The sequence below is a fragment of the Pelodiscus sinensis genome, chromosome 17 (assembly GCF_052426305.1).
Source record: "Pelodiscus sinensis isolate ZL-2025 chromosome 17, ASM5242630v1, whole genome shotgun sequence".
NCBI lineage: Eukaryota > Metazoa > Chordata > Testudines > Trionychidae > Pelodiscus > Pelodiscus sinensis.
The window spans coordinates 27,177,979-27,200,751 of record NC_143068.1 but is presented as its reverse complement, the minus strand read 5'-3'; the positions used below and the strand labels follow the sequence as shown (position 1 = coordinate 27,200,751).

General features: G+C 54.3%; 1 protein-coding gene across 6 annotated transcripts in view; it reads left to right on the top strand.

Annotated features, from left to right (window-relative positions):
- Positions 1-22,773, top strand: part of PLCG1 (phospholipase C gamma 1) — a 101,196-nt gene that overhangs the window by 72,524 nt on the left and 5,899 nt on the right. For 4 of the 6 annotated variants that reach the window (XM_075901320.2, XM_075901324.2, XM_075901322.2 and 1 more), the window contains 15 exons: positions 173-292; positions 1,140-1,241; positions 2,369-2,556; positions 4,962-5,162; positions 5,593-5,712; positions 7,451-7,631; positions 8,040-8,117; positions 10,253-10,356; positions 11,025-11,121; positions 11,517-11,589; positions 12,052-12,209; positions 12,982-13,078; positions 13,883-14,107; positions 15,920-16,068; positions 20,931-21,045. In XM_075901320.2, the coding sequence (XP_075757435.2) occupies positions 173-292; positions 1,140-1,241; positions 2,369-2,556; positions 4,962-5,162; positions 5,593-5,712; positions 7,451-7,631; positions 8,040-8,117; positions 10,253-10,356; positions 11,025-11,121; positions 11,517-11,589; positions 12,052-12,209; positions 12,982-13,078; positions 13,883-14,107; positions 15,920-16,068; positions 20,931-21,045 (2,008 nt within the window). The remainder of the gene's footprint in view (positions 1-172; positions 293-1,139; positions 1,242-2,368; positions 2,557-4,961; positions 5,163-5,592; positions 5,713-7,450; positions 7,632-8,039; positions 8,118-10,252; positions 10,357-11,024; positions 11,122-11,516; positions 11,590-12,051; positions 12,210-12,981; positions 13,079-13,882; positions 14,108-15,919; positions 16,069-20,930; positions 21,046-22,773) is intronic. The other 2 variants (XM_075901323.2, XM_075901321.2) reach the window with 1 other exon arrangement.

Sequence of the window (22,773 nt, the reverse complement as noted above, 5' to 3'; positions counted from 1 at the left end):
CCTTTCTGCAGTGCGGAAGGGGATCTTTTATCAGTAGTTATGCTCTCGGGGGGTACCCCTTGTAGTACAGCTGAAGAACGTTAAGGTCTCTAAAGCATAAACATGTGATCATGGTTTTTCTGGGGCCTTCACTTCCTCTAGTAATATTTGATCTGGGGGTCTTATTCTGCAGCACAAGAAGCTGGCAGAGGGCAGTCCTTATGAAGAGGTGCCATCGTTAGTGTACTCAGAGAACGATCTCAGCAACTCGATCAAGAACGGGATCCTCTACCTGGAAGATCCCATCAATCATGTATGTTTCCTTCTGCGGCTGCCACTTCTTTCAGGTTACCTAAAGATTGCTGAGCCATTCAGCCAATCTGACCTTACAAACTAATATTAATTCTGCTGGGGAAGTAACTAATGCGCATGGTAGGGAGTCATCCTGCCTGGGGAGGGGATGGTGTAAACTATCCAGGGGCCTTCTCATGGCTTTGATTATGAAACACTGAATGTGCCTTGTTTAATATAATTTAAGTTATAAATTAAGTCCAGAACTTTCAGACGTGGGTGCATCTAAATCCATATTTTGTCTGAACATTTCTGTTTTTAAAGTTTTACTGTGTGCTTTTAATGATGTTTTGTCCAGTCCATTCTCCTTGTTTTTCACATGAATTTTTCACATGCAACTTTTGGAAGGAAAAAAAAAAACACCACAAATTGCCTGGATGACTTTGGGTCTAGTTTAGAACCAGAATCTACTCCACACTTCTGTGTTTTAACTAGATTTCCAGTTGACAGTGCCCCTGTAAAGTGCGCTGGAGAATTCTCAGCCTGATTCCACATACAAGCATCGGTTTGCATCACAAAGCTACCCCCCATTTCGATGCTTCCAAAAGCCGCTGCTCAAGAGTATTTTTAGAGGTGAATTAGCAGGGTGCTATGGAACTGACCGTGTCTCAGAAGTTTGCCTGGCTTGTAGCTTTTGTCAGTGTCATTGATCATGGTCTTCTTGAGCCTTTAAACTTCACCAGCCAACTTCCCTCACTACCCCTGAACCCCACCAAACCCCACAGTGCTGACAATCCACCCAAAGGTAATCGGTCTGTCCAGTGCTGATTGGATGAATTCCCTTTACAGAGGTTTTTGTTTCCCTACAGGAATGGAATCCACATTACTTTGTCCTGACCACCAGCAAGATCTATTACTCTGAGGAGACGACCAGCCACCAGGGAAACGAGGATGAGGAAGAGCAAAAGGAGGTGAGAGCCATGCCTTCATAAGGGATTCGCTCGATTTCATGTGCTGCCGGAAGCCGTGAATTAGCCCAGTACTGGGACTTTTTTTTCCTAGCAGCACCGGGGAAGTGGAAGCAGGCAGCCGCACATACCAGTCTTGTGTTCGGTGTGGCTCGTGTGGCATGGCAGGATCGTGTCACAGCAGTTGTGCGAGGGAGGGCACAGCAGCTGGTTGTGAGAGAGGCACAGTTGCCAATAACATCCCTGCTGGGAGCACGAGCTGCTGTGGCCTTTGCAGCATCCACATGTGCCAATCTCGTGCTTGGCACAGCATGTAGCTCGAGTTCCCTGCCAGAGCTGTGCTGGCTGCTGTCCCTCAGATGAAACCAGCCCTGGAGCCCCCACTCCTGCTCCGACATGAACACCCCTGCGAGATCGGAGAAGCTCAAGTCTGCCTCCCCGCTGCTGGAAAAATCGCAGCAGTGTGGGGGCAACTCAGTGGCCATGCGCATTCTGTGAACATGTCTACTTCGCCCCTGAGTTCCCTGTAAACTGAGCGCTTGGGGAACCGCCCAGGAGAGAGTCAGATGCCGCCCAGCTAATTAGCACAGCGCCCACAGCCAGCAGCATGTTTCTGGTGGTGGTGCACATCTGCCCATGCCTTGGTGCACACAGGAAAATGTATTCCACATACAGGTGGAAAAAGTAGAAGGAACGTTGCCCGTGACACTGTCATGAACTTTCATTAAAAAAAGAAAGCCTTTGATTTTCACATGGCCTTGCCTATGATAAATGACTTGATTGCGAAGCTGAGCAGCTGATCTGAGCATTATTTCAGTGGGAGCTGCAGGTGCTCAGCACCTGGGAAAATCGGGCCATCGCTTTACCCCTTTGTGCCTTGGTTTCCCTATCTGTAAAATGGGATGGTGACACTTATGCCACCCTGAGTGCTCTCTCGGCCCTGGAACATTTTATACTTCATAGTAATGGATGTAAATTACTGGAGTCCCAAGGGATTTTATCTCAGTGGGAAGGGGACTGGAATTCAAACACTCGTGGTCCACAGCTGGAGGCCCTGTGCCTCTGAGAATAGCCGGTACCTTCCGGGAGCTCTACTGAAGTGCCACAGATCTGTCTCTCTCTCCTGCCAGGTGAGCAACAGCACTGAACTTCACTCCACTGAGAAGTGGTTTCATGGCAAGCTGGGGGCTGGGCGTGATGGGCGCCACATAGCAGAGCGGTTGCTGATGGAGTACTGCATAGAGACTGGTGCCCCTGATGGGTCTTTTCTAGTACGAGAGAGCGAAACCTTCGTGGGAGACTACACCCTCTCTTTCTGGTAAGGGTTGTGGCCCTTTCACCAGCTCTGAAGTGGCCTTCATTCACGAGCTCCCTACCTCCTCTATCTGCTGGGTTCAGTCGAGCACCTGGGTTGAGTTGCTCCTCTGTCGCTCATGTGCAATGTGACCTGGATCAAGTTACTTGACCTCTCAGGTAGGGATGTAAGCGACTAGTCGAATGACTACTCAACTGCTCACTTCCCCTCCCCCCGCCTTGCTGCCTCTCTATCAGAGGCAGCAAGGGGTGGGGAAGCAGGAGCCAGTGCTGGGAGAGCTGGCTTAAAAGCCAGTTCGTCCCAGCAATGTCTTCACGGTATGTGAGGCAGGAGGAGGGGAGGCAGAGCCACAGCGTTCCTAGAGCCAGCACAAGCTGGGACTGCTCGCACCGGCCCTGGGAGCTGCCCCCACTGCAGCTCTGTAATTTAAATATAGTAGGAACTGGGCTGCCTGCACACCCGGCTCCTACTTCATTTAAACTGCAGAGCCATAGTGGGGGTAGCTCCTGAACCCAGAGCAAGCCGGGACAGAGCGCCTCCCCTTATCAACTAATTGTGTAGTCAGTACAAATTGTGTCAGCTACACGATTAGCCAGTTACCGCTTCTTAACATCCTTATTCTCATGGCCTCCGGTTCTGTCTGGGATGCTAAATCAGGAATCCCGAGTAGAGCCAGAGGTTATTTTGGATTTGTGCTAGAGGATTTACCCGCTGTTACTCAGGTCCTTGTGGGGGTGCAGGAGTCAGGTTTGGGAGGTCTGGTGGGGCTCACCGGTGTTGCTGTGACGGTGGCTCCCTAGGACACTTGGGGTCATGCTGCCTGGCCGGCAGCTCTTCCCGAAGAGGCACAGGGGCTGCATGGGGGAGGAGGTGGGGGTTTCCTGCCTGGCCCTGGCCTGCATCCCGTCTGCGGGGAGGGGGGGATGATGGGAGCTGAGCTGCAACCAGGGGGCAACTTACCCTTTGGCTGGTGACTGGCAATATGGAGAGCCCTGGCCCCAGCTGCCTGCTGTCTTCCTGGTGTAGCTGCCCCCCTGTGGTCATTCTGCAGTGTAACTGTCCCCCATACTCACTGTCCCCAGTGGTCATTGTGGAGCATAACTGTCCATGCTCTCAGGCCCCTCCCTTTCTGGGTTATGGAAAACAGTTACATTCCAGGCACATCCCATTGTCCTGGCACAAACAAACCCTACCCTTGCTTTAAGTTGGGAGAAGAGGAAGCTGTGTACCAAATTTGATGGTCCTAGCTCTTATAGTTAAGGCATTCTTGGACAGACAGACTGACTCATGGACAGACAGATGCACGAACTCTCTAAAATAGGTGTACAGATTTGGCACTGGCGCTGCCCCTTCTGGAATACTGTGTCCATTCTGATGTCCACGTTTCAGGAAGGATGTTGATAAATGGAAGAGGGGTCAGAGAAGAGCCCTGAGAATGATTAAAGGATTAGGAACGTACCTGATAGCGAGCGACTGGAGGTGCTCAGTCTCGTTAGCTTAACAAAGGAAGGGTAAGGGGTTACTCAGAGTCTTGAAGTATCAACCTGGGGAGCTAGTATTTACTAACAGGGTTACCAGTCTAGCTGAGAGAGGTCTCTCACGATCCAGGATCTAGAAGTTGAAGCTAGACTGATACAGACTAGGAAGAAGGGGGACATTTAACAATGAGAGAAATTAACCCCTGGATCAATTTACCAAGGGTGATGGTAGATTCTCCATCACTGGCAATTTTTAAATCAAGCTGTATGTTTTTCTAAAAGATCTGCTCTGGGGATTATTGCCAGGCAGATTTCTGGCTTGCCTGATACATAAGTTACTCGTATTATTCCCCGTAATCTGTGCTCTTGTGCAGCTGCTCAAGAGAAATTCAAATGCCACCCAGCTGCTTAGCAGAGTGCCTGCCGCTACGTTTTGTGTTTCTATTGGTGGTGCATATTCACACATGCCTCCGTGTGCATAAAAATTTATTCTGCAATGGGAAGGAAAAAATATCTTCAAATGAATGGAAAAGATTAGAGAGAGCATTGGTTACCAGTTTTTCATAACTTGCCCCAGAAGACGATCCTTCCTAACTCCGGTAGTCATCGGTTTGTGTCTTCAAGCATGTTGGATTTTCTCCACCATGTACTGCTGTTATCTGTGTTGTTGGCCTCTTGGCTGTGTGTTTGCACTGATCACACTTCTCCTGCTTAATGTAATCCATGGACTAAGAGTAGGCATGCATCCTAACTGTCTTTACTGCTGGGTCCAATTTAGCTGGGCCATACTCCCACCGAGATGGCCTGCTAGCTATGAGACTGAGTAAGCCACATGATGGCATCTTATCCAGTCAGTCTGCGTTGGGCAATGGCCTGCCCAGAGTCCCCACTCAAGAGCACATCTCCCTTTCTCTCCTTGTTCTGACCCAGGCGCAATGGGAAGGTGCAACATTGCCGCATCCATTCCCGGCAGGACGCCGGCAGCCCCAAGTTCTTCCTCACGGACAACCTGGTGTTCGACAGCCTTTACGACCTCATCACCCATTACCAGCAGGTGCCTCTGCGGTGCAACGAGTTCGAGATGAAGCTGACTGAGCCTGTGCCGCAGACCAACGCCCACGAGAGCAAGGAGTAAGCATGGGCGGGACGGGGGGCGGGGTCCCCTACAGTGCTCCCCTCGCTGCCTCACTTTGGCCCTGCAGTGCCCCTCCCAATGCTGTAGTGGGAAGCGATGCTCTGTGTGTTTCTGCAGCAGACTGAGCCTGCTGTCCCAACCCTGAGCCGTGTGCTGTTTGCTGAGAGAGGGGCAGGACACTGATCTGCCCTGCGTCTGCGTTCCCTTCATCCCCAGCCTGTCTCTGCCGAGGGGGCGAGACGGCTCTGAATTGCTACAGATACTGTCCCTTTCTCGGCCTCCTGTCCCACAGGGCTCTAGAGCTGCAGAGAAACTGCCACCAGTGGGTTCGGTTGCACTACATCATGAGAGACCTGCCCCTTGGGGCTTGGCCAGGCCTATCTGGGACATGGGAGCTTGCTCATCTTAGGGTGTCTTTACCCAAAGGTGGTACCACGCCAACCTCACCCGGCCCCAGGCCGAGCACATGCTGATGAGAGTGTCACGGGACGGAGCCTTCCTGGTGCGCAAGAGAGCTGAGCCCAACTCCTACGCCATCTCGTTCCGGTAAGCTGCCGGGCTGTGTACACGGATCCGTGTGCTTGTGCGTGTGTCCGTCCCAGGGGGAAGGTTTTATTTACACCCTGGGACTGATGCTGCTATTAGGAGGTTGGGTTGCTTTGGGATTGGCTTGAGAATCTCCACCACGAGCCTCCGCTTGTGTTCTTCGCTCTTACCCTGAATTGGACCCCACCCTCTGCACGTACCTGGGTGTGAGGGAAGTTCTCCCCCGCTCGTGCTTAACACACCGTTTTGCAGGAACGGCCCAGTGTGTCGGGTCAGGAAGGTGTTTCTGCTGCAGTTACGCCGAGGCTGATCCTCCAAGATATTCAGGCGCCTGCTTCCCGTGGATTTAAGTGGGAGACAGGCACCCAACAGCCCCCAGAGGCAGCAGGGAGCCCCAGGCAGGCTCCCCTGCTTGCCCTGGAGCCCCGCATGCCTCTCAGAAACACTGCTGCTGGGCCCCCTTTGTTTCAAAACTGGAGGGGAGGGGGGGAAGCTTCAGGAGCTGCCCCTACCCCCGGCACAATCCCACTGGCCGGTTTCTAGCCAGAAACTGGCCAATGGGAGCTGCCTGTTTTAAATAAGAGGCAACCAAGAAGAAGCACTGAAGCACATGGCTGGGCAGGCAGGCAGGCTGGCTGGGGAATGTTTTAAGCTCTGCAGGCCGTTAAGCTGGTTTGGCTGCTGGCCAGAGCCTGCCTCTGGCACCCCAGCCCTTCCCTTCCCCAACCCTCTGCCCCCCCTTGTACCCAGACCCCCTCCCAGATCCGGCACCCCAATCGCTTGCCCCAGATCAGTCCTCTCCTACCCTAAGTCACATCCCAAACCCCTGCACTCTAGTCCCCTGCCCTAGGTCACAGCCGCCTCCTTCCCCCAAACTGCCTTCCAGACTCCATTCTCCCTCCTGCACCCCAGTCCCTCACCCCAAGCTCCCTTCTGCACCCAACCTCTGTCCCAGACCTCGCATCTTCTCCATTGATATCATGGAAGAGTGCAGCCCCCGACCACTTTCCAAAATCTTGGAGTGCCCCCCTTTCCCCCCGGCAAAAATTATTGCCCACCCCTGCGCCAATGGCTGTGCTGGTTCAGACAGGGGGTTGCTGTATTCTGCAGCACCAATCGGGAGTCCCGGGTCCCTTGCCTCTGTCCAAGCCGCCATTCCTTTTCAGCCCTGACTGGGGGAGGAAGGAGACGGTGCCTACTGGGACAGCATTAGACTCAGTTGGCTCTCAAAGCCGCCCCGCTTCATGCCAGTTGCCTGCCACGCTGAGGGGGTGGGGGGCTGTTTTCCCCAGCTTTTGTCCCTGGGTGGTCTCATTAGGAGCTGTGTGTCTGCTCTAACTGTAAGGTTGTTTCACCCTCTTCTGACCTGTGCTGATTAGGGATGTCGAATCCTGTTGAATCAGTTAACCGCTTAAACAGGGGCAAGCTGGAGCAGCTCTCGTACTGGGCTGGAGTGGCCCCTGCCCACAGTGGGAGTGGGGGGGACTGCTCCAGCCCCTACTGGGTGCTGCTTGCCAGTTAACCATTCACATCCCTAATGCAGATGCTGCATGGTTCCTCCTCGTGCTTTGCTCGGGGTGTTGGAGATGGACACTCGGCCCTCTGTGCTCTGGGGCGGCTGCAGACGTAGAGGGAAGCGTCGGGGGCGGGCGGGTGGGATGGGATTCATGCCGCTGCCTGGAGAGGGGGTTTCTCTGGCCGTTTGCCGAGCAGTGTTTCTGTCATCGTGGCCTGGCAGGGCGGAAGGGAAGATCAAGCACTGCCGAGTGCAGCAGGAGGGCCAGACTGTGCTCCTGGGCAACTCTGAGTTTGACAGCCTGGTGGATCTGATCAGCTACTACGAGAAGCACCCGCTCTACCGCAAGATGAAGCTGAGGTACCCCATCAACGAGGAGACGCTGGAGAAGATCGGGACAGCGGTGAGTGGGCAGGGAGCGCTCCGTGGGTCGGGGGAGGCGGCCTCTCTGCAGCGAGGGCTCAGCTGAGCTGGCCTTGTCAGAAGCCTGCCCCTGGCCGGGGGTGGTTGAGTGAATGTGTGATACCTGCACAGCTGAGTTAGCAAGAGGACCAAGGATTCCCTCCCCTCCGTGCCTTGGGCATGCACGGCCTGACGTGTAGCACCAGCAGCTCTGGGTGGCGTCTGCGTGATTGGTGGGTGCTCTGCTAGGTTAGAAGGGGTCTGTTTCCTATGCGCCAGTCCCTTCTGCACTGCTGGCTTCTGTGGCTCTTTCTCTGGTAGCAGCATAAAAATACAGAAGGAGCCGTTCTCCTCGCACGAGATGTTCGCTTCTGAGCGGCCGTGTACGGGCTTCTGTTTTGTTTTGCAGGAGCCCGATTATGGAGCCCTTTATGAAGGACGCCATCCAGGATTCTATGTGGAGGCCAATCCTATGCCAACGTTCAAGGTATCCTCTTGTCTTTGTCTTCGTCTTCACAGGTTGATTGTAATGGCCCACTGGTCCAGTTCTGCCCCTAAGGCTTTTGTGCTTCCTTCGCCATCTAGCTCTGCTCTGGGGCTTCCCCTTCTCCCCCCATCCAGTTCTGCCCCACATCTCCCACCACTGCCTTCCTATTTGCCTGAGACTGCCCCTGGCCAGACCTCTGCTGAGGAGAAAGGGGGGTTTCTGGTGGCTGGCAGGCTGGGCCGAGTGAGGAAAGCCAGGAACGCTTTCTCCTCCACCCCCAAGGCCTGCTGCCTAGACATGTGTCCTTTCTGCTGGACCGGGTTCCTGGCCCCTTTATTGTTCTTGTGGAGAGTTCAGAGGGAGGGGAGGTTTTCCGCATGTGCATGCGTAGGCCTGGTTCTGCTTTAAGGTAAGGTGTGGCTGTATCGCTGGGCCGAGAATGTCGGCTGAGCGAGGTTTCCACAGCACCCAGCCGCATAGCATTTCATGGGTCTGTTCTGCAGCTGTTGCGCAAAAGTGCAATGTGACTCCACAGCTCCTGGCAGTGCTGACTGATAGCTGCCCTACAGAGCCAGCTGCGGGGGCTGCAGTGCTTTTGGGTGTTTGAGAGGCTCTGTCCGAGATCTCCAGGAGTTCCCAGGCGAGAGGAGACTCTGCTTTGCTCCTGGGGATCAGAACAGGGAGCCTGGGTTCAAGGGATCTGTTCTGATGCTCCCTGCCAGCAGGCTCGGGAGTGGCGGGAGCTCCCACATCCTGTCCTCTGAAGTTGTGTGTGGTAGATTCCACTTCATACCAATCCTGATATTAGCAGCTTCTGGTTAATGGCCACACGCTGCTGGGTAGCAGTCCCATCCCACTTACACCAGTGTTAATGGGGTTCGGAGGTTGGCAACAGGCATGCCACGGATTAGCAGCTTTGTTTTTGAGAGAAGCCTAGGATGCAGATGGGAGGGAAGCACTGGGATGCACCTGCCCTGGCTGCAGTCAGCAATCCTGCCTGTGCACAGGGCTTGCGCAGGAAGTGAGGGGCTGGGTGGAGGGGGGCTGTGGGCAGAGCAGTAGCAGGGAGGGGGCTGCAATCGAGGTGCCAGGACTCCATGGTCTCTCTGTGCTGTCCAGGCTGCACCTTGCTGGGGGACTGCACACAGGGAAGGAAGTAGTGGGGTGAGCAGAGCCCCGGCCTCTGGAAAGCTCAGAAGAGGTATGGTATAGCCCAGTGGGCCCCGCTGTACTGACGCCCTGCCGGCACTTCCTTCCCCGGCTGCTGCCTTCCGCTTATTAGGAACTTGCCAGATAATGGCAACTTTTTGCAAGCAACCCAAGGGATTTGCTCGTAGGTGGAATCTCCTGTATTTCTTTTCATGGGCTTCCTAGCAGTGAGACAAAGGAAACAAATCACACATTGGGTTCCGGATGATTTTTTCTAAAATCTGCATGCAAGTTTGTCATTTGTGTCTCCTCTGCAACGCACAGTTGCCAGGCCTGTGTGCAGACTGCACGTCTGACCGCTTGACTGTGTAAAGGTCCGTTTGCATGTGAGGACTCCTGATCTGATTGTGTAGGGGCGACTAAATGCCCAGTTGCAAGCCAGCTGTTCAGGAAGCCGAGCTGGGCTGTGACCTGTATCGGTCATTGCTTAGTTAGCCCCATCAAGCCAGGCGAGGCAGCAACGTTTCCTTTGCTCATCTCGGCAGCAGCCACACAAATTGCAGAACGAAAATGCAACATGAAACCAGGGAGAGATGCGAGGAAAGTCCATGGACCTTGCACTAGTGATGGCTGCCATCTTGGCCCACACCTCCAGCCACTGTCCTCCAGAGCTATGAGCTGCTACAGCTTGAGCCCAGGCGTCCTAGCAGACTTGCAGCCTCTGTGCACAGGCCCCACTGGGAGCCAGGAGCACACTTCAGCAGTGGGTTACACCCTCTCCTGTGGTGGTTGCTAGATGCTGGCTCTTGGTGGATGGCTGGATGGGGGGCGCCCTTAGGCGAGGGGGGCGTGATCCTCTGTAGGTTCTGTGCCAGGATCGTGACGGTGGAAGGGGAGCTCCTCTCGCTCACGCTGGCGATGTCCCATGCTGGCTTTGGTGTCCGCCATCCAGCCTCAAGCCTCGCGGCCCTCTGTTGTTTCTGCAGTGCGCCGTCAAGGCCCTGTTCGACTACAAGGCGCAGCGGGAAGACGAGCTAACCTTCATGAAGAACGCCATCATCCAGAACGTGGAGAAGCAGGAAGGAGGCTGGTGAGCGACACCTTCCCCTACCCCCTCCCGTTTCTGCCCCCTTGGATGGCGGATGCTGGCGGATAAGCTCTGTGTCCTAGCCAGACAGGCCCCAAAAGCCAGCAGCCTCAGAGGAGGAGCCAGGGTCACAGAGACCAAGCTGCCATTGGGGAGGAGAGGCATTGCCTGAAAACCTGTCCCTGTTCTGTAGATGAGCAATGGACGCTGGCCCCTTGGACTGTCTGTCTGGCACCGGCACTCAGCCCCTTCCTATGGGGCCAGAGAGAGAGCTTCCGGGACACAGTAAATGTGGAAGGGGGCTGGGAAGGATGGTGCAGGAGCCTGGAAGTGGCGGTGCCTCTCGGGGGAGTAACCCTGCCCTTGGAACGAGCCATTCGAAATACAGTCAGCAGGAGTTGTTACCTGCCCATCCCCCCAGGTTATGCATCAGTGGGGCTCTGGCCCCTTAGGAGCCTGTGGCTGTCCCGCCGTGCCCTTTGCCAGCAGGGCTCTCTCAGGAGTGGGGTGAGAGGAGCCAGGTTGTGCTCGTGGTGCTGTGACCGTGCAAGGACCCCAGGAGCTGGGCGCTCTGACGTGGTGCCTCCTTTCACTTGAGACCTGGGAGCTCTGGGCAGCCCTGTGGGGCCGCTGGGGGCCGTCCTGACGGGCTGCACCTTTGTCTCTCCCAGGTGGAGAGGAGATTATGGGGGCAAAAAGCAGCTGTGGTTTCCTTCCAACTACGTCGAGGAACTAGCCAGCCCTAGTGGCCAGGAGCCTGAGACAGAGGTAGGGGGTGTGTGTGGGAAGGGCAGGACAGAGGAGGGGGAGAGGAAGGGGTGAGTGTGTGTGTGTGTGTGTGTGTGTGTGTGTGTGTGTGTGTGTGTTTGCAAAGGGCAGGAGTGGGAGAGGGAGGGGTGTGTGTGTGTGTGTTTGCAAAGGGCAGGAGTGGGAGAGGGAGGGGTGTGTGTGTGTGTCTGTCTGGAAAGGGCGGGGGTGGGCAGAAGGGGGTGCCTGTGGAAAAGTGGCTGAGCTGTGTGTAAGCCAGAGCTCAATGCTTTCCTCCCGGCTGTTGGGCAGGTGCCCCGTGCTGAGGGCCAGGGTGGTGGGGCGTGTCTGGGGTGAGGGCCAGCTCACTGCTGAACTAGCCAACTCTGACACGCTGGTTTGTGCTCTGTTCCCAGCAGCAGCTAGATGAGAACAGCCCCCTGGGAGTCCTGCTCGGAGGCACCCTGGACGTGCCATCATGCCAGATAGGTAAGCGCTGGGGTGTGGGTGGAGTCAGCTACTTTCTTGTTTGCACCTGTGTCCGGGCCATGCAGGGCTCTCCCTGGTGTGAAAGGGGCTGGCTTCCCCATCCACCCACAGCCACTCCAGTGCCTCCAGCCCAGAGTCTCCCCTCCTCCCTCTGTCCTGCATCCCCTGGAACGCTGGTTTCTCAGGGGCTTGGGAGCCAAGGAGCATAGCTCAGCAATGGGCACAGGAGCACTGCTCCCTCAGCTCTGGGCAGTGAGGCCAAGAATCGAGCCCACGCTGCCTGTAATCTAGCCCGTTTCTCTCTCCCAACCTGGTTGTCATAAATCTGGAGGCCAGTGAATTGGACGCAACGTAGGGCCTGGTTGTAGGAAACCCACTCAGCACCTTGTTCCTTCCCCTCCCCTCTAATCGCAGCTGCATGAGTGGTTGTGACCTTTCCCTTCCCTCCCTCTCCCGTCGCAGCCATCCGCCCCGAGGGGAAGAACAACCGCACCTTCGTCTTCTCCATCAGCAAGGCCTCCATGTCGCGCCCGTGCATGGACGTGGCGGCTGACACGCACGAGGACCTGGTGGACTGGGTGAAGAAGATCCGGGAGGTTGCCCAGACTGCTGATGCCAGGGTGAGTCTGGAGAGCCCCCTTGCCCTACGTCTGAAAGTGGCTAGTTCTGTGGTGGGTGGAGAGAGGCCCTATAAGCGAGGGGCAAAGAGAGCTGCCAGCTCCATGGGTGCTCCAGGGCTGGATCCACCCACCGGGAAAAATTATGGGATGCTGAGTATCCAGTGGCAACGAAGCTCCCATTTCCCAGCACCTCTCCCCCACTAGCAGCCCTGTTGTCCAACTCCTCCCTCTCCTCCCAGTATCTCCCGCCTGCCCCGAACTGCTGCTTCGTACCTCGGAGCAGTGGGGGGAAGAGCAGGGACACTGCCTGCTTGGGGGAGAGGGAAGAGAAAGGGTGGCGGCTTGTGGGAAGCGGTGGGCGGAGCTTGGAGGAAGGGGTGGAATGGGGCGGAGCAGGGGTGGGAAGCACTGGGGCAGGGCTTGGATGAAGGGGTGCGGGGTTGGGGGTCAAGCACCCCGAGCTGGCACCCGGTCAAGCACCCCGGTCTGCCTATGGCAGACGCAGCTGTCACTCACGGTTTTCAGTGATTGCAGGCCACAAGCCCCGTTGGAGGTCAGTGAGACTTGTCCTCCTTGTTAGGGGCTTTTGAAATTCCCACCCTTGTTAGGGGCTTTCAGGGGCCATGTTAAAGGCCGTTGCTGGTGCCTAGTAGCCCCTGAGCAGGGTGACTAGTGATCCGGAGACCTGTGCTAGCTCTGCAGCCGAGGTCACCGCTAGGCAAGTGCTGCTGCTGAGGGGGCAGGCGGGTGACTCTGTGTCTGCCTGCTGCAGCTCTCTGAAGGGAAGATGATGGAGAGGAGGAAGAAGATCGCCCGGGAGCTGTCAGAACTTGTCATCTACTGCCGGCCTGTCCCCTTCGATGAAGAGAGTAAGTGGCAGTCTCTTGTCTGCTGGGTACCGGCACCCAGGCTGCAGGTACATTGGAAACCCCCAAACGCCCCATAGTACAACCTGGCCAGACTGTGCCTGTCAGATGCTGGACACGGACCCTTTGGATTTAAGCAGAGGCTTGGGGTTCAAGGTCCGATTGGACGTAATTTGAGTTCAAGCTCCTACGATGCTGAGCCCCATGTGGTGGAAATCTCCCCCATCCAGCCATTCTCAAGAGATTTCAGCCTGCCCCCAGAGCTGGCCTAGAAACCAAAGTAGCCCAGTGAATTTGGGGCTAGGGACTCATGCCAGGCTCTCCAAGCTGCCTGGGGGTTACTGAGACGCAGAGCTCCCCTCAGAATTAACAGTGGCTGCCCCCACGCCCTCTTCCCACATGCTCTGTTGGAGGGCTACAGATGATGCCCAGAGACATCTCAGCTAGCTCAGGGCTAGTGGGGGTGGGGAGGGGAAGAGCTATATGAGCACACATTGCCTCAGGGAGAGTCAGGGATCCAGGAGAGTGTCTAGAGCAGGGACTGGAGGAGGAGGCAGTGGTCCAGTTTGGGCAGGTGATGGGTTTGGATTCAGACAGTCTCCCCCCCCCCCCCCATCAACTGCAGGGTATTTGCTAGTCACACACTGAAGAGGTCTGTGCCGGGGAGCAGCTGACAAGGTGGTGCAGCTGCTTCCCCGTGGTGCAGCTGCTTCCCGGAGCTGCCCGGAGGTGGAAGCAGCCCACCTGGCCTTGCTCAGGGCAGATGGAGCGCCTGCGTAGTGAGTGACAGCTCCATGTCTCCTGCAGAGATCGGCACCGAAAGGGCCTGTTACAGGGACATGTCCTCCTTCCCCGAGACCAAGGCGGAGAAGTACGTCAACAAGATCAAAGGCAAGAAGTTCCTACAATACAACCGGCTGCAGCTCTCCCGCATCTACCCCAAGGGCCAGCGCCTCGACTCCTCCAACTACGACCCCCTGCCCATGTGGATCTGTGGCAGCCAGCTGGTGGCGCTCAACTTCCAGACCCCAGGTAGGCACAAGCTTACCCTCCAGCAGTTCTTGGGCAGCGACACAGTAGGGGATGCTAACGCGGGCTTGCTGCCCCTCTTGGCACCACACACCACACTGTGCCCTGGAAGTGGCCAGCAGCAGGTCTGGCTCCTAGGTGGAGGCACACAAGCAGCTCTTCATGCTGTTCTCACCTGTAGGTATAGATTTCCCCCTCCCATTTTCCCATTGGCTGGGAATTGTCCAATGAGAGTGGAGCCAGTGCTCAGGGTGAGGGGCAGCATACAGAGCCCTTTAGCCCCTCCTCCCCCCGCCAAGACAGGCAGGAAGCTGCCCTGGCACCCCCACTAGTTGCAGGTCACCATGCAGCAAGGTGACCCCATGCTTGAGATTGTGCAACTCAGTGCTGGGTCGTAACCCATAGTTTGAAAACCAGGGTTAGATTTCTAGAAAGCCTATGACAAGATTTCTCTCCAAAGGCTCAAGCAAAGTAAGTTGTCATGGGATAAGAGGGCAGGTCCTCTCATGGATTGATAACTAGTTAAAAGATAGGAAACAAAGGGGAGGAATAAATGGTCAGTTTTCAGAATGGAGAGAGGTAACTAGCAGTGTCCCTCTGGGATCCATACTGGGACCTGTCCTATCCTAAATACTCAGAAATGATCTAGAGAAAGGGGTAAACAGTGAAGTGGCAAAATTTGAAGATGATACCAAACTGCTCAAGATAGTTAAGTCCAAAGCAGACCGTGAAGAGCTTCAAAAGGATCTTAGAAAACTTAGTGACGGAGCAACAAAATGGCAGACAAATTTTAATGTTGATAAATGTAAAGTTATGTATATTGGAAAACATAATCTCAACTATGCAAATAAAATGATGGGGACTAAATTAGCTGTTACCACTTGAGAGAGATAACGGAGTCACTGTGGATAGTTCTCTGAAAATATCCCACTCAACGTGCAGCAGTTTTCAAAAAAGGAAATAGAATGTTGGGAATCATTAAGACAGGGATAGAGAATAAGACAGAGAATATCTTATTGCCTCTGTGTAAATCAGTGATATGCTCACATCTGGAATGCTGCATGCAGATGCGGTCACCTCATCTCAGAAAAGATCTCAGAAAAGGGCAAGAAAAATTAGTAAGGGTAAGGAACAGCTGCTATATGAGGAGAGATTAATAAATGTGGAACTTTTCAGCTTGGAAAAAAGAGACAATTAAGGGAGGGATGCATTAGCGGTCTATACAATCATGACAGGTGTGGAAAATGAGCAAAGGAGAGTTATTTACTCCTCCCCATAACTATAACTAGAGCTCACCAAATGAAATGAATAGGTAGCAGGTTTAAAACACACAGAAGGAAGTATTTCTTCACACAATGTACCGTCAATCTATGGGATTCCGAATTCAAAAAAGAGCTAGATAAGTGCATGGAGGATAGGTCCATCAATGACTGTTAGCCAAGATGGGCAGGAATGGTGTCCCTACCTCTGTTGCCAGAGGCTGGGAATGGGCAACGGGATGGATCACTTGATGGTAACCTGTTCTGTTCATTCCCTTTGGAGCATTGGGCTTTGGCCATTGTTGGAAGACAGAATACTGGGCTAGATGGACCTTAGGTCTGACCCAGTGTGGCCGTTCATATGTTCTTTTGACATACCACACAGAGGAAGGAAAGTGGTGGAGGAGCCTGATGGCTTGGGACATTGAAGCCTGGGCTGGATGACATGCCAGACGATGCCCTGGAGGGACAGAACCTGTCCTAGTGCCAGGATGATGCGCTCAGATCTCTTCTTTGAGCACGACTGAAGCCATCACTCCCTGCCTGTCTTTCTCAGACAAGCCCATGCAGATGAACCAGGCCCTGTTCATGTCCAGCGGCCTGTGTGGGTACGTGTTGCAGCCAGCCAACATGCGGGATGACCTCTTCGACCCCTTTGACAAGAGCACACTGCGTGGGGTGGAACCGCTCTCTGTCTCCATCGAGGTTAGTACCAGCCTGGCGTTACCTGGGTACCTGTCCCCTTAGGAAGGGATTGGCTGTCCCTCCCGTCATCCCCCACCGTGCAGCACCCCTGTTGTGGGGAGAGCAGAGGGCATCTGCAAACAGCTCTGCTCCTGGCATGGCTGAGCCCTTGCTGGAGGGGAGGGGAAGGGACCTGGCTGACTTGCTGGTATGTGGGATCAGCCCTTTTAATCCTGCTTGGGGACGCTGGTTGAGGATTACGTTCTGCTGTTAGGCCTGTCATCCTCTGGGATTGTCTCACTCTGGTTATCAAGTGCTCTTTATTGGGGAGGCTTTGTCCTGGCCCTGCTAATACCTACTGGTTTGGATTTAGGCAGTAATTCTTGAGTTAGAAGGAGCTGACCCATGTTATGCTGCTTTGTCTAATGCAGTGGTCACCAACCAGTCAATCGGGATCTACCCATAGATCTTGGGGCCTTTGACAGATGATCCTGACTGGTTTGGCCGGGAAGCTATCAAGTGCTGGCACTTAAGTTGCCTTTCCACCTATTGTCCTGCTGCTCCTGCCCTCTGCCTTGGAGCTGCTCCTTGGGAACCTCCTGTTGCTGTGCAGAGGTGTGGGAGGGAGAAGAGCGGGGGCGTTGATGTCCGGGTGTCCCTCCTCCCCCCACTCCTGCTCCCCCCACTCCTGTACCCTATCTCCACACAGACAGAAGAGGATGGAGGGAGCTTGGCTCTGTGTGCGTGTGTGTGATTCTCACAAACACACACTGTCCTTCCCTCTCATCTCCTGACCCAACATGTAAATGGGGGGTTGTTACTACCTTTATTGCTTGCAGAGTAGGTTATGTTTGGTTTTTGACTTGTCTGTGCATTTCATAACTTTTATTTCTCTCTTGTGCTTAAATTTAATTCTTTGAGTAATGATGTCAAAGAATCTGTCATGTCTGGAGTAATTATCCCTGTGGTAATTGTGCTCCTGGAAGTGGCTGGCATGTCTCTGCAGCCCCTGAGAAAGGCGTCTCCACGTGCTGTCCTGCAGCTCCCGTTGATCAGTAACGGAGAACTGTGGCCAGCAGAAGCTGTGTGCTCAGTGCCTGTAGATGAGGGGCAGCACATGGAGCCATTGCTGTATATGCCAGCTGCTTTCAGGGGTGGTGCAGGGCCAGGGCAGAAGTACGCCTGCCTTAGCTCTACCGCGCCATCTCTGGGGTGGCTGTTGGGGTGCTCCCAGGGTGGGTAGAGGGGGGTGGGATCGAGCCCACCCCCCTGTACTCCAGAGGCTGATGCCCTATCCCTGAGTTCACCGGAGATCCCACTCCACCTCCCTTCCTTCAGCACATCCTTTATTCTGCTTTCCTAGTGGGAGCCTGGTCCATCCCTGGGGCAGTCTGTGTTGGCTGTCTGGTCATTCCCACGGTGGGCAGGGGTGGGACTCAAGCCCACCACCCTTTGCTCCCCAGGTGAATGCCCTATCCCCTAGGCCACTCCATCCCACCCCCATCTCACCTCACTACCTTCAGCAGGTTCCTTATCCTGCCTTCCTAATACGGAAGCCACCTGGGGCAGTGTTGGCTGTCCCCCAAATGCCTTCTCCCCTCATCCACTCCAGAACCCACTCCACCTCCCTACCTTCAGGGTGTCCCCTCCCACACTCTGAACTCCTTGGCCCAAGACCAGAGCCTGCACCCCAACTCCCTACCCCAGCCTGGTGAAAGTGAATGAGATTCCGGAAGGAAGGGGGATGGAGTGAGCAGGGTGAGGTCTCGGAGAAGGGGGGGAAGCAGGGGCGGGGACGCAGAGAAGGGGGAAGGAAGCCAGGCAAGGGTATTTGGATTTGAGGTGGATCTTACGTTGCATTTAAATTGAAAAGTGATCTTGTGGTTAAAAAGGTTGGAGATCACTGGTCTAATGGCAAGAATCTGCTTGGAAGCACAAGGTAGAAGAGGAGAATCCTGCCTTGGAACTGCAGGGGAGGAGCTGGGGAGGAAAATGAACACCTGTCACCAGTAGGTGGCGCTCCTTCCCTGCAGGACCTTGTAGAGTACTTAGACCGATCCTAGGACAGCTGCTGTCCGCGCCCCAGTGTAGTTTCGGCTTGAATGATAAGTGTGTGAGGGAGAGAAATACACCCCCACTTCTCCCAAAATGATGCTCTCTCAGGCAGTTCATTAAAGTTGATTAATAGCACAATGACCTCTTGCTCCAGGCTTGTGAAAATTGGAGGGCAAGACGTGAATCAGGTCCCCCAGATTTAAAGATCTGTCCCAAACACTCCAAGGTAAGCTTTTCCCTTCCCCTCTGGAGAGCAGACTGGCCTCACAGTGTGATCAAGGCAGGAAACGCAGGGTGAAGCTGATCTTTACCGTCCGGGTATTGTGCAGGGCAGGGGGAAGAGAGGCAGCTTCTCAGAGGGCAGGAATTTAGGTTTAAATCCAGGGGCTGTTCAGCAAAGTGCTGCAGTAACACGCCCTAGTGGTTTTAATGTCTGGGGTGTCTTTCTAGCCCCGTGGAAATCAATGAGATTTCATTATTTACTCCATTGAGGCCAGGATTTCACACATGCCCTCTTAATGGCAGCCTGATGCTGGCATAGACAGCCTCCTGGCAGCGCAGTGACCTGTCCTCACACACGCAGCGCTTTCCTTCTGTAGGTCTCAAAGTGTTTTATGAAAGCGGTTATTTCAGGTGTGGAAACTGAGGCATGAGCGGCATCTTCACCCTCTGGGGCGAGACAGAGGCTCAGTGGGGGTCAAACCTGTCGGGGGAATGTTATTGCTTAAGAGGCGGTACCAGCTGCACTTCCTCAGCCATTCCATGGTTGTGAGAGGGTTCCCCTTGGCGCTGCGGAAAAGCTGCTTCCTGGAGGGTTTGACGCCCGCTGGCGTTACCTGGCCTACTTCATCCCTCAGAACCAGGAAAGATCTGCCAGTGACCTCCGGAAACATGGGGTCGCCTCAGGCATGTCTTCTCCTGTGGTATAAAGCAAAGACTCTGCTGCCATCTGGGGCAGTCACTATGCTACAGGCAGGTTCGTTTGCAGTACTGGCCAGGCAGGATGGCCTCCCCGGTGAGAGGTGGTGCCTCTGAATGGGCTAGTGAGGGATAAAAGCAAGCAGTCAAATGAAAAAGGCAGACAGGAAGTGAATGGGTCGGGGAGACAGGATGCTTGGAGATACCCTGGCTCTCTGCACATCTTTAGCCCTGTGGCACATTCTGCCCTGTGTGTCTGAATGGGGGGACCTGGACCCGAGATAGTGCTGACCCTGCCGTTCAAGGACATTCGCTGAGATCCTGAGTGAGACGAGCAAGGGAACAGCATTATTCTCGCCCCCTTCCATGTCAGTTCTTTATTCCTCCCCCCTCCGTGTCAGACAGATTGTACTGTGCCCCCTCCCTGGGAGTGGGAGGCAGAAGAGCACTGGGCAGCCAGCCTGGAGCCTGGGCCACTCTGCCAGAGAGCCCCAAGGATTCCCCGACCAGCTGTCTCTGCTCTAACACTAGCATCTCTAGGAGCTCAAATGGCATATAGTGGATGTCAGGGGAGCACTCACCATTTTCCTCAAGCACATGGAGCTCTTGTCAGGCCTGCAGCACTTTTCATCTTGCATCACTGTCAAAGGGAAGGAGGCATTGAACTCCTGCTGCAGAGAGGATCAAGGCATGTATTGCTGAAGCCTATAGAGCAGTGGTCCCCAACATGGTGCCCGCGGGTGCCATGGTGCCCGCAGGGGCATTTGTGTGCGCCCGCAAAGTGCTTGAGGCAGGCCCCGCCCCGGGCGCATGGCGCATGCGCGGTGCCAGAGCCGGCCCCGGGCACATGGTGCACGGAGAGCGCCGGTCCTGGGAGCGCGGCGAGTTGGCTGCCCTGGGCATGCGGCTATGGGGAGCGCCGGCCCCGGGAGCACGGCAAATTGGCATCCCCGCCCCTGGGCACGCAGCTATGGGGGGGGGGGTGCTGGCCCTGGGCGCACGGCTCTGCAGGATGCTGGCCCCAGGCTTGCTGCAAATGGGCGGCCCCGCCCGTGGCCACACAGCGCATAGGGTTTCTGGCCCCAGACACGTGGTTCATGGGGGTGTGGCGTATGCCCGGCCCCGCCCCCGGGTGCGCCAGTGTCCCCACCCTCTGGCGCCTGGCAGGCGAATGGCCACGCCCCCTGGCGCTTGGTAGCTTCAAATGGTTGGGGACCACTTCTATAGAGCATCTGAGTGAGCCCACCCAACAGCATTAGAGCCCTCACTTTGAGGGGTCAGCAACCTCTTGGGCAGAACGGTCTAGTTCTTCACATAAAGACATCCGTGTGGCAGCTACGTGGCCATCTGTGTTCACAGAACACCGCAAAGGAGCTGTCCTCCTTCAGATGGAGCTTCGGGATATGGGAACATCTGAATGTGAATCTCCCAACAGCAATCGAAGTTCAGTGCCTAGTTTTAATTCTCCTCCCAGCCTGGCCTGCGTGGTACATCCCACAGTCCAGAGTGTCAGATGGGCGTGGGGGAGAAGAGAGGAAAATTCCTTCTGATCTGGGGACTTTCCTTCTAATACCTTCCCAGTCTGGCCACCCGAAGGAGGATTCATTCTTCAGAATTGAAGTTGCTGGTTCTCTCCTGTTTTCCCATATTAGCATGGATCCAGGGATGCATCAAGGAATATTGGTCTGTTCCCTAGGGCTCTGTTACGGGTTCTGGTGCCTGGAATACACAGTTAATGATGGTCAGCATGAGAAGCTGTCATTCTGGGGCCCTGCCTCCGGGTTGTCTGTCAGTCTTTGTTCTGCTTCCAGCTTGCAGTACAGTCAGTTAGGGAGGGAATTAGAAAATTTACAGGTCAGAAGACAATTTTCTGTTTTCATAATTACCACAATTTTTTTTTCTCTTTCTAGGTCCTTGGGGCACGACATCTTCCCAAAAACGGGAGGGGGATCGTTTGCCCATTTGTGGAGGTCGAGGTGTCTGGAGCAGAGTACGACAGTGCCAAACAGAAGACGGAGATTGTTGGTGAGTACCCGGGTTGGCTCTCACGGTGTAGCGCAGGTGCAAAAAAAATCCCAGGTGTAGTTTGTGCCTGCAGAAAGGGAACCCATGTGCTTTAACCCTGTTTATAAACTCTTTTCCTTCCCATTGATCTAGGTTTGTGGCATGCATCTTCGCTAAGGAAAAATAGCATGTGCTTAACTTGGGTTAGCAAACATGAGGTAAATTCCTCATGAAAACCTGACAGTGTTTAGTTTTAACATGAGTTCGGTTTCCCCACAATCAGTACTTCGGCCTGCTAACTTGTGCTAACCACACGCTACTGTTCTTCAGCAGGATCTTAGCCTCATGTTAGCTGGCCCAAGTTAAAAGCACACCTTTTTTCCTAGTGAGGAGAAGGTCAGAGTCTTTTTCCCCCAGACACAATTAACTGCAGCTCTCATCCTTGAACCTGCAGTCCTGGGGCCAGAAAGAGGTTTGGGAAGCCTCATGCTAAACATTAGTCCTGAATGTGTTGTGGGCGCTATTTGATGTGGTGAGCAGTGTTGCACATCCTGCGCCTAGCTCAGAGCTTCGCTACGCAAAGCAGAGACTGTTCCGTTACTCATGGTGTGAACTCTAAGGGGGGACATATCAACGTGAGAAGCACATTTCCACCTGCAAATGTTCCTCTAGAGACCAAGACTGTAAATGAAAGAAGCTAGCAACCCCTGCCCCCCACGCACACTCTCTCTGTTGTTCACTGTGTTTCCTCTGTGTATTGGACAGCACTTCGGGGATAGATATTTTCTTGGTTTTCCCCTTCATAGAGAACTTGGGTGAAATTCACCACTACTCTCTTGCTGAAAAGATCCAAAGAAACCTCCATCAGGAGAGCAGAAACCCTTCTCTGTGCTCCCTTGGAATGATACCTTTTAATTCTGGTACTTGCTATTTTAGGGGAGGGAGACCCTGTCGGGAAATTGATCTTTTGGCAAAGGGGCCGACATTAAGAATTTCAGTTCCCGGTGTCCCGTTAAACAGTGTAACCATGCCACTTTGGAGGCCTTGTTCTCCTTACGCAAATTCTTCCTTGCGTCAGAGCGTGCTGAGCAGCTCAGAGACTCTTTTAATGATTTGCTGTTTGTTTGAAATGCCATATTGTTGAAGGTTTGGGGGAATGATTAACAGTTATAGTGGGTGATTGTCTGTCCACTATATCCTGGGTTCACTCCCTGTTGGGCCATGGTCTTGAGGCATAAAACGGGGCCTCAAGGCAGACAGGATACTGGGCTAGATGGACCTTTGGTCTGACCCAGTATGGCCATTCTTATATTCTTATGTTCAAATTGCTTGAACTGCCCGTGCCTCGGTTTCCCTCTCTGAGGTTTCTAATGCTGAGCTGCCAAACCAAGGTTGGCTGTGCAATCTGATTACTGAATGCTCGTAAATAGCTTGGAGCGCTTCTCATCTGCTGCTAGCTACTTTCTTTTGAGGGCTCTCCACAAGCAAAGGTGACGCTGGTTGTTATTTCTTACATTTTGTTTTTATGTCCTAAGGACACAGGGAGGCTTAGCTGCCAGGAAAGCCAGAGAGGGAAGCTGTAGTGTGGTAGCACCTAGAAATCTCAGTTCTGGGCCAGCACCCTGTTAGGCTAGGTGTGTACAATTGGAGCACTCAGAGCCCAGAATTCATGGGCAATAATTGTTGGATCTGTATGTGCCAAAGGAAACAAGCCTTCTGGAAGGGAGCAGTTTCCAGCTTTCACTCCAT